This window comes from Cajanus cajan, chromosome 10, assembly GCF_000230855.2.
Source record: "Cajanus cajan strain Asha chromosome 10, NIPB_CcT2T_4, whole genome shotgun sequence".
In the NCBI taxonomy this organism is placed as follows: domain Eukaryota; kingdom Viridiplantae; phylum Streptophyta; class Magnoliopsida; order Fabales; family Fabaceae; genus Cajanus; species Cajanus cajan.
This window is the reverse complement of record NC_138526.1, coordinates 1,741,318-1,752,624: the sequence shown is the minus strand read 5'-3', so window position 1 is coordinate 1,752,624 and position 11,307 is coordinate 1,741,318. Positions and strand designations below refer to the sequence as shown.

The 11,307-nt window shown below is 37.9% G+C and overlaps 1 protein-coding gene and 1 non-coding gene across 2 annotated transcripts; one reads left to right on the top strand and one right to left on the bottom strand.

The window, feature by feature from the left end:
- Positions 1 to 341: 341 nt before the first annotated feature.
- LOC109818032 (uncharacterized) lies at positions 342 to 10,989 on the bottom strand. Its single transcript, XM_083065603.1, has 3 exons — positions 10,831 to 10,989; positions 10,714 to 10,762; positions 342 to 10,222 (listed from the first exon to the last, which is right to left on the bottom strand). Exon 3 carries the CDS (start codon positions 8,749 to 8,751, stop codon positions 5,809 to 5,811), a length of 2,943 nt encoding a protein of 980 aa, XP_082921729.1. The 5' UTR covers positions 8,752 to 10,222; positions 10,714 to 10,762; positions 10,831 to 10,989; the 3' UTR covers positions 342 to 5,808.
- LOC145952937 (small nucleolar RNA R71) lies at positions 8,069 to 8,174 on the top strand. Its single transcript, XR_014430444.1, has one exon. It is a non-coding gene; the product is annotated as a small nucleolar RNA R71 (small nucleolar RNA).
- Positions 10,990 to 11,307: the final 318 nt, after the last annotated feature.

The window sequence follows — 11,307 nt, the reverse complement described above, 5'->3', positions numbered from 1 at the left end:
CATGTATGTGCATTCACAAACGTAAAAATAGCATATGACAGGATACTCAGTTCAATATATGTTCACTTAATGCAATTATAGCTCTAACAATATTTTATCAATCTTAGTGGCATGTAGCAGACAGCTTTGGAAAAGCCATAACGGGATAGCAAGTGGGATGGCCACTATTTTAAATATTATAATACAAACTAAATAGTTTATATTACACATATAAATACTAAAAAAAAGAGACCTAAAATTAAAGAATTTTGTGATAAATAATGAGTCACATTTTACAAACACAGTCACCATCAATCTAGTCGGGAACAATAAGAACATAACAAATTAAATGAAAATTAGCAGAATGTGAACTGGGAAGTATAGAACAATGTCAAAACAAAGGTAACTTTTTGTGGAATCAAGTAAGAAGGGTTTCAAATCTTGTTACGTTTCCAAAGCATAAAATGCATTAGGAAATGGGGGAGAAATCACAACTTTTCCCAAAAACACGTAAACAACATTGTTTCACGGGTAAAATTTAGTTTTGAAGCTGATGAGGACTTTTCGCAACCCACCACTTGGCAAGTGAACCAAGTTTCGAAGTAGTATTCAAATATCGTCCTCAGGGATTTGAGTGTTTAGTAATTCTTGCTCTAATGATTTAAAAGAGAATGATGTTAAAATTGCAAATGGGTAAAGATGGAATAAATCAACACAATAAAATAAAAGTAGTAAAGACAATGGTTAAGAAACAAGGATTGGTTCAGGAGCACTTGCTAACTCGTAGATCTTCTTAAAATAATTGCGATTCTAATTCCATTATTTCCACATTCATTAAGTAATTCAACAAGATTCCTCAAGGTTGAATCCTAAAGTCATTAAGCTCAAAACATGATTCCTCTATGTTTTGAGTTTAACACTTCGCATTAAGAACAATGACTTGAACAATGTGACTAACCAAATCAAGTCTATTCCTAGAACAAGAAATGATTAGGTGCAAGATTCAGTTCGGGTTTTCGAAAACGTTTTCCAACTGGATTCAAAAGCCAAAAATCATACAACGGGTGATCAAGCCGATATAAGCATTAAGAGAAGAATCAAGCACAAATAATGAGATCAAAATGCATATATTTAAGAAGAAGAGGAGTTAGTAGTTACATCCAACCAATCCTAAATGAGTTTAGCCACACATGGCCATTACAAGATCTAAGAAGTAAAAGAAGAGATTACAAAGTAGAAGATAAGAACAAGGGGTTGGGCTTCGTTCCCAAATGACCCAGCTGCCCAAGTCTTCGTTCTTGCTCCGTTTCTCCCTTCACGTGCTTCTCAATTTGTTTTTCTCTGTGTTTTTCGTGATTCCCTGTTTCTCCTTTTTTCCCCTTTTATATGAGCTTCAAAACAGGGCCAAAAAGTGACTTTTACTCCCACGGCTGCAGCTGTAGATCCACGGCTATAGCTGTGGAGAGTCCTTCAGGGTGAAGAAACCTCCAAAGCCATAGATGTGGTTCCACAGCTATAGCTGTGGCAACTCCTTCAAGCTTAAGGAACCTTCAGCGCTGCAGCTATGAAGCCACAGTTATGGCTGTGGATCTCTGGAGTTTTTGCTGGGTCCTGGGTACTCCATGGCTTTAGCTTTGAGTTCACAGCTTTACCTTCAACTCTCTGGAGCTTCAAATTGTATTTCAGATTTCCACAGCTCGAGCTCCAGATCCACAGCTATAGCTTCAAGTCTCTGGAACAAAAAATGAGCATTCCAGATTTCCACAGCTATAGCTGCAGAACCACAGCTATAGCTGCAAGTTTTTGACCTTCACAATTTCTCCCCAGATTTCCACAGCTCGAGCTCCAGATCCACAGCTATGGCTGTGGATCTCTGCCTTCCTAAAAAGCCTGCAAAAAATGAGGAAATTCCTTAAGATTTTGCTACTACTCCTCTACTCTTTTAGTATAACTTGATTCTTTAAATAAAGGGGGGGTAAAATAACATATATAATATCTACAATTACCAAAAAGAGTACCAAAAGTTGAGTGCAAATCATGCATAAAAGACACTCAACAACTACCCCAACTTAATCTCTTGTTGGTCCCCAACAAGATACCAATCAAAAACCAAAAAGGTCACTTCCTACCATGATATTTCTTCTGTATCAACAATAGGTAAACACTCAATCAAATCACCATCACAAACCAATTTCTACTCACTGAGGTGCCCACAACAACAATCATGCTCAACCACAAAAAATTGTAAGGCAAATCATAGCATGAACATTACAAACCAATATTTGAACATACTCTCTCAATAATGGCTCTCTAGGGTGAGTGTTTCTCTCAATTCCAATCATCATTTCTATGAACATAAGCATTGATATTATCTCTTCAATACTACTCTCTGAGAGAAAATTAGGGATCACAAGGACTTTTTTGGAAGTTGAGGGTTGATTGAGGCTTGGTTAACAAAGAAGTGTGGTTTTCCAAATTAACAAGGTTTAAACTCAAGAGAGTAGAATGAAAATGAAACAAACACTCCATCTTGTTTACTCTAAATATTCAAGTCCAACTAGATCTCTCAACCCAAATTCTTCCTCTAATTACACACCCTCTTTCCTTAAGATTCTCTACCTAGATTTCAAGAGGCCCCTCTCTCTTTTAAGACTCTTTGTACAGGTGCTTGCTTATTTTTCTTTTGATTTGATTTTTTATTTGATTTTTTTTGATTTTTTTTGATTTTTTTTTGAATATAAGATAATGAAAGAATGAAACTAACAAGAACACTTGAATTTGAACAGTGAAAATGATGGAGGGGTGACTCTTCCCTTCAACTTTGCATTAGCTTAATTTCTCCACTTTCTTTCAACTTGACAATTTTTACCAACTACCCCAACTTAATCCCCAATTCGTTTTCATTCACTCTCAAGAGTTTGGTTAGGGTGAAGAGTTGGTATTTGGGAGAGGTTTAAGGTTATTTGAAGGTTAAGGCTAAAACAGGTTTTAAAGGATGGATTCAATTATGGCTAGCTGTTTGGCTCTAGGCTTAAGACAAGTTCAGTTATGCATAATGGAATGGCTAAAATGCCTTGATCCTGTCCAAAACTTCTCACAAGAGCAATCATTCAAGATTCAACCAATGCAAACACATATGCTATGATGATGGCTCTTAAAGTAGAAGTGTATATGATAGATGCATTGTTTAGTCTCTCTCACTCACCAGCTTGGCTAAATGTTCAATTACTAGTCTTTCATGCCATGCTAATCAAATATCTCACAACTTCATGATGAAACAAATTGGATGAGTGCAACCTCAAAGTAAGCCTTACAACAAACCATTTTTAAGTGAATCAAAAGATGTGTTTTTGTTTTTTGTTGATCTAAAAGCCATCTCATTTCCTACCTTTCAAAAATGATTTTCAATTTTTCCCATTTTTTTTTGGTGATTGTTAATTCACAAAAAGTATATAAACCACCAGATAGTCCAAACAATTAACAAAATAGAAACTAAAACAACTTGAATTTAAAATAACTGGAATTTGAAATGGCATAAAATTAAAGTGGAACTTCTCTTCCTCAGAACGAGGGTGACAATGACCCTCCATCATCTCTTTCTTTATCATTGCCTGCTCATGCTCCTGCTCCCCACCATGAAGTTGTTCGCCTTGATCTCCACCCCTCCAAAAAATATAGGACTGTCCCCAGGCCACTTTAGATGGTGGTGGTGGGGTTGGTGCAGCTGGGATTTTATGAGTGGCTTTAGAGCTTCCGCCTGAACCACCACCTCTTGAACAAACTATCTGAAAATTTGACAACCAATTCTGGCAACCAAGTTAATCCACAGATTGATCATACAAACAAAACACAATTCTTCATGGGGCATAAGAAATGATCAATAAACATTCTAACATGTGAAGCACTAAAGTTATTTCAAAGCCACCAATGAACAAGCAAATATTTCTTATTTGCTTCCATGATCAATGATTTCACACTTTGGATAAAGAACACATATTCACTTAGGCGTTTGATCAAGCAATTGATGGACATGATAAGGAGAAACAACATCCATGTGAATTCTTTCCATGCAAGGCTCAAAATTCTTCACAAAATGGAACATTTCAGTGACCACCTTTTTCAAAGCTTTCATTGTGTTCAAATCAAATACTTTTCTCATTCAGGAATTTCTTCGAACACAAAACAAGCAGAAAATGAGAAGGCTCATGCATGTGCCATATTGAAGATTCAAACACCCAAATTCATGCTTTTCCCATGTGTGTACTTCCAATCCAACCAAAAGGTTCATAAATGATGCAAGAGTATGGGAAAGATTTAAAGGAATGAAGAACTCACAACCACCTTCCATGCAACGAAGAAAAAGGGAAGAGAAAAGTGAAGACTTTACCTTGCAATGTCAATAAAAATGGAGTCTTTTGTGTTTGTGTGCACAATGGATGATGCAAAATGATGGTTTTATGTAGATTATGAAGAGAGGAGATGAAATGTGAGAAGATGAGGAGGTTTCGTGAGTGAGAGAAGAAGAAAGATGAAGAGGTGGAGATGAGAGAAAGGGGAAAATGAAGAGGTGGAGAGAGGGGTTTCGTTTTTTGAAATTGACCGAAAACTCAAAACCTTTGATTTATCTCATATGTTTAGAATCCCCTTATCTTAGACTTGGCGCCAGGAAGTTGGCGCTATGGCTGTGGGCTTTGGAGCCTTAGCTGTGGGATTTTTAACATGCAATTGCCAAGACCGAAACTTGGCGCTAAAGCCATGAGTCCAACGCTGGAGCGGTGAGGGTTTGAAATTCTAAGGAAGTGGTTAGAAAGTTAGCGCCATGGCTGAGTTTTGGAGCTTGAGCGTTGAGGATTTTTGAACTCAAAAGAGAGCTCCAGAGGGTTGGCACTATGGCCGTGGTTCTTGGCACTGTAGCTGTGGAGTTTTTGAACTCAAAAGAGAGTTCCAGAGACTTGGCGTTATGACCGTGAAAGCCAGCGCTGGAGCGTTGAGTGTTATCTCAAAAAGTTTGATTTCCAGAAACTTGGCGCTATAGCCGTGGGCCTGGCACTCAAGCTTTGAAGTTCTAAACATAAAAATTGGTTCACACAGAAACTTGGGGCTTTAGCGGTGGAGTTGGCACTTCAGTGCTGCAAGTTGAAAGACATCTAGAAGTCCAATAGAGAGTTGGCGCCGTGGCTATGAGCCTGGCGCTTAAGCGTTGGGACTTAGGATTTCATTTCTACATGGAAATAACTCCTTCAAGCATTCATTTGAGACCAGATTCATTCTTAGCTCTCCCTGAGCTTTTAAACTATACCATCATTCCACATTGGTACCTCTATCAACAACTTAAAACTTCATACCCAAGTGTAAAACTGATTTGTTTATGAAATCTCAAAACATCACAAAAGAATTCCATACTAGACATCAAGTTCAACATGTACTTAACCATCAAGCAATCAGTAGTATAACTCAGCCAAAACCCATTATAACACCACAACAACGTGGAACCAAACCTCCCTATGAACCAAGATATTTCACTCCACACTCCACATTATCAAAATAATCACAAACCCAACACCCAAAATAATGCAGCACCACTAAAAAGCAACAAAATAACATCCCTAAATCTTCACACACAGAACACAAACAGAACCTCAACAAGATCAGCAATGTTAACACATTCCAAAACATGCCAATCATCAAGCACATTCATTCTGAAATCAAACAACCCTAGGCACAAAAACTCTTAACTACTCACCATTCAAACTAAAACTTAGAATCTAAAACAGAAATTAAAACAAGAACATGCTAATTTAGTGTCTTTAGCTTGACAATTCAGATTGTTCATGGCTTCTTCAAATGTGTGCTGGCAGTGAATCTCTCAACTTCACCACCCAAATAGTGCTTGAGCCTCTGACCATTAACCAACCAAGTCCTTCCAGAAGCAGGATCTTCAAGTTCAATAGCTCCATATGATTTGACAAATTTAATCAAGAAAGGACCTGACCACTTAGATTTGAGCTTTCTAGGGAAAAGTTTCAACCTGGAATTGAACAGTAATACTTGCTGGCCAGGTTGGAAGTTCCTGTTCAGAATTTTCCTATCATGATATATCTTGGCTTTCTGCTTGTAAGACTTAGAGGACTCATAAGCTTTCAATCTCCTTTCTTCCCATTCATGCAATTGAAGCTTTCTTTTCTCCCCTGCTACCTTCAAATCATAATTTAAGGCCTTCAAAGCCCAAAATGCCTTATGTTCCAATCCCACTGGCAGATGACAAGCTTTACCAATGACCTTTTCCAATTCTTCGTTAGAGATAGGCAAAGCCTTCTCTAGTGGCGATGAGCTCTTGAAATCATTTTGAGTTTCCAAGTACACATCATCTAATACATCAATTCTAAAGCAATCTTTGTTGCCTTTTGGAAACCTCGTTGTTTCAAATACATTGAAACTTACTTCTTCATCTTGAACTCTCACCTTCAGCTTTCCATCATCCATGTCTATGATAACTCTAGCTGTCTTCATGAAGGGTCTGCCCAATATCAAAGGAACTTCTACATCCTCTTCCATATCCATGACTACGAAATCAACTGGAAACATGAACTTATCAACCTTCACGATCATATCTTCCACTATACCATGTGGAAGCTTGATGGATCTATCAGCCAAGTGCAAGGTCATCCTTGTGGCTCGTACCTCTACTTCTCCTATCTTCTTCAGCATGGATAAAGGCATCAAGTTAATACTAGCTCCAAGGTCCAAGAGTGCCTTACCCACTGATAGATTTCCAATAGACACGGGGAGAGTAAAACTACCCGGATCTCTGGATTTTTGAGGCAAAACTTTTTGTATGATGGCACTACACCCAGCCTCAAGCTCCACAATTTCTTCTTCAAGAATTCTTCTCTTCTTAGTCAAGAGATCCTTCACGAACCGAGCATAAGTAGGCATTTGTTCCATGGCTTCAGTGAAGGGATTATTTATCTGGAGCTTCTTGATGATGTCTAGAAACCTTGCAAATTGTCTTTCCTTCTCTTTCTTAGATGGGGCATGAGGGTAAGGTAAGTCTTTATTAGGAACAGTGGAAATGAATTTCTTGCCCTTCTTTTTATTTTTCTCCTTCTTTACTCCATTCTTCTCTTTTATTTTCTCACTATTTACACCCTCATTTTTATTGTTTTCTCCCTCATTCTTCTCACTTTCTTCCTCAACCTCCTTAAATTCACTATTTTCTTCCTTATTATCAGCACCCTCATTGTTCTCACTCACTCCAACATCTGCATCAACTACCTTCCCACATCTTGTTGTTATGGCTTTACAATGCTCCTTGGGATTGGTCTTGGTATTGGCTGAAAATGGGCCTCCAGACATGTCAGCTAATTGTTTAGCTAGCTGACCCACCTGCACCTCCAAATTCTTGATGGATGCCTCTGTATTCTTCTGGTTGTTCATAGATACCTGCATGAACTGGTTTAGAGTATCCTCCAATTTGCTGGTTCTTTCATGCATAGAAGGATAAGCAGGCTGATGTTGTTGTTGTTGTTGTGGTGGTGGCCTATTGGATGGCCCAGCTTCATTCCTCCATCCATAACCTTGGTTGTTATTGTTGTTTCTCCAACCTTGATTTCCCTGCATATAATTGTTAGTATTATAATTACAGGAATTAAAATTACCTCCTTTCTGTTGGTTGCCCACATAGTTGACCTCTTCTTCATTTGAAGTTTCAGAACAGTGACCATTGGGATGATCTCCCCCACAAAAATCACATTTTAGAGAAGAATTTGATTGATTTGAAGAAGAAGCAATAGCATGAAGCTGTTGTGGAATCTTGGCCATCTGCTTAGTCAGTGCTTCAATCTGTTGAGATAGCAGCTTGTTCTGTGCAAGGATTGCATCATTAGTACTGAGATCAAGAACTCCTCTTTTATGAGATTGGTGTCTCCCATGCTCTGCTTGGTGATCAGAAGATGCCAAAGATTCTATGATTTGAGTGGCTTCCTCTGGACTCACAGTCATCATGGTGCCACCAGCTGCTGCATCCAATAACATCTTCACCTCAGGCTTGATTCCATTAACAAAGAAATTCAGTTGAGCTATATCTTCAAACCCATGGTTAGGACATTTTCTGAGCAATGACTTAAATCTTTCCCAGGCTTCACAAAATGGTTCATCTGCACCTTGCCTGAAAGTAGTGATTTCTGACTTGGCCTTAATATACATGGATGAAGGATAGAATCTATTCACAAACTTGTTTTCCACATCATCCCAGCTTGTCAAACTTTGATTCGGGTGAGATTGTAACCAAACTTTAGCTTTTCCTGTTAAAGAGAATGGAAACAACCTCAAATATACAGCTTCTTCATCACCTTCAGGGATTCCCATTGTTCCACATATCTCATAGAAATTTGAAAGGTGTGAGTATGGGTCCTCATGATCAAGGCCAGCAAATTGTTGTGAGATAACCAAAGTAAGGAAGACAGGCTTCATCTCCATTGCTCTAGAAGTATTTGGAGCTGCAATGCTAGAGAAATGCCTAGGACCATGTTGTTGTGCATAATCACCTAGGGTCCTTCTAAGAGGCCTGGCTGGTCCACCTGTTCCCTCTTCAGCCATTTCTGATTCAAGGAATGGTTGATATGATGAAGTTGAAGAACTCAGAAGATCCTGCTGTTGTTTTTGGATTATCTCTAACTGTCTAAGCCTTCTTGTTCTATTGTTGTTCCTCCTTGCCGTTCTTTCAATTTCAAGATCAAAATGCAAATCTTCGGCTGGAGTTTTCCCTCGCATACACTTTTAAGAAGTTTGCACAGCAAGGTGAGTCCACAAAACACAACAAGACAAATATCTACTTATTATAAGTATTCACAAATAATTTATTTACAAAATTACAAAATCACAAGATTCAGAATTACTAAATAGCACCAAATCCCCGGCAACGGTGCCAGAAACTTGATGAGGGCTTTTCGCAACCCACCACTTGGCAAGTGAACCAAGTTTCGAAGTAGTATTCAAATATCGTCCTCAGGGATTTGAGTGTTTAGTAATTCTTGCTCTAATGATTTAAAAGAGAATGATGTTAAAATAGCAAATGGGTAAAGATGGAATAAATCAACACAATAAAATAAAGGTAGTAAAGACAATGGTTAAGAAACAAGGATTGGTTCAGGAGCACTTGCTAACTCGTAGATCTTCTTAAAATAAATGCGATTCTAATTCCATTATTTCCACATTCATTAAGTAATTCAACAAGATTCCTCAAGGTTGAATCCTAAAGTCATTAAGCTCAAAACATGATTCCTCTATGGTTTGAGTTTAACACTTCGCATTAAGAACAATGACTTGAACAATGTGACTAACCAAATCAAGTCTATTCCTAGAACAAGAAATGATTAGGTGCAAGATTCAGTTCGGGTTTTCGAAAACGTTTTCCAACTGGATTCAAAAGCCAAAAATCATACAACGGGTGATCAAGCCGATATAAGCATTAAGAGAAGAATCAAGCACAAATAATGAGATCAAAATGCATATATTTAAGAAGAAGATGAGTTAGTAGTTACATCCAACCAATCCTAAATGAGTTTAGCCACACATGGCCATTACAAGATCTAAGAAGTAAAAGAAGAGATTACAAAGTAGAAGATGAGAACAAAGGGTTGGGCTTCGTTCCCAAATGACTCAGCTGCCCAAGTCTTCGTTCTTGCTCCTTTCTCCCTTCACGTGCTTCTCAATCTGTTTTTCTCTGTGTTTTTCGTGATCCCCTGTTTCTCCTTTTTTCCCCTTTTATATGAGCTTCAAAATAGGGCCAAAAAGTGACTTTTACTCCCACGGCTGCAGCTGTAGATCCACGGCTATAGCTGTGGAGAGTCCTTCAGGGTGAAGAAACCTCCAAAGCCATAGTTGTGGTTCCACAGCTATAGCTGTGGAAACTCCTTCAAGCTTAAGGAACCTCCAGCGCTGCAGCTATGAAGCCACAGCTATGGCTGTGGATCTCTGGAGTTTTTGCTGGGTCCTGGGTACTCCATGGCTTTAGCTTTGAGTTCACAGCTTTAGCTTCAACTCTCTGGAGCTTCAAATTGTATTTCAGATTTCCACAGCTCGAGCTCCAGATCCACAACTATAGCTTCAAGTCTCTAGAACAAAAAATGAGCATTCCAGATTTCCACTGCTATAGCTGCAAGTTTCTGACCTTCACAATTTCTCCCCAGATTTCCACAGCTCGAGCTCCAGATCCTGTGGATCTCTACCTTCCTAAAAAAACCTGCAAAAAATGAGGAAATTCCTTTAGATTTTGCTACAACTCCTCTACTCTTTTAATATAACTTGATTCTTTAAATAAAGGGGGGGTAAAATAACATATATAATATCTACAATTACCAAAAAGAGTACCAAAAGTTGAGTGCAAATCATGCATAAAAGACACTCAACAGAAGCCTAATATCATGGTACAGCGACTATAGCTTGCAAAAAGCTGCTAAATTCAGTTTTTTTTTCCTTTTCTTGCTGGATTAGAAAATCGCAAAAATAAGAGCCGCAGAGCTTCACACTCACAACACCGAGAAGAACAAAAAACTCAACCAAAACAACTAAAAAGTTTACTCTAAAAAAAATCTACAATAATAGAAACAAGCAAAACACCAAATTCCAAATTGAATTTCAAAAACCACATCGAAATCGCATTCAAGTTGCCCCCTTTCGAATACGAAGCAGAAAACCCTAAAAAAAATAAAAGAAAAAACCTCAAAAAATTACCAGCAAAAAACCTCTTGGCGCCGACGACACTGGAAGCAGAACCCCGAAGCTGCGCAATCAATTAAAGTTAATAAAGAAAAAATCATAACAAATATGGATAGAGCAATTGAGGAATACCTAACAGAGAAGGAGCCAATGGTCAAGAGAAATGTCGTTGGGCTTGGGGAGTTTAGGTTCTTCGATGGGTATTGTGGGAGAAAATTGAGGAATGAGATCAGGGCGAGGTATTGGACCGTTGTTGCGTGTAGCCCGAGCGTTGTTGGGCTCGAGACTGTTGGGAGTGTTGGGCTTTGGGATGAGGTTCTTGGACTTATGTCCAGAAGGAAGGTCATGTGAAGTGAGGGATAATAATAAATAAAGTTTATTTATGTTAATAAATAAAGTTTATAAATAATTAAATAATGTTTATCTTAAAAATAAACATTATTTTTAAGCGTTGGGTTGTTAGATTATAAAAATTAAATCATAATAAATCAAAAGATTATAAAAATTATAATTCAAATCAAAAGAAATCAAAAGTATTAAATATATTAAAATATTATAATCAAAAGAAATCCAGTATTAAATCAAAAGAGTATAAAAATTATAACTAAA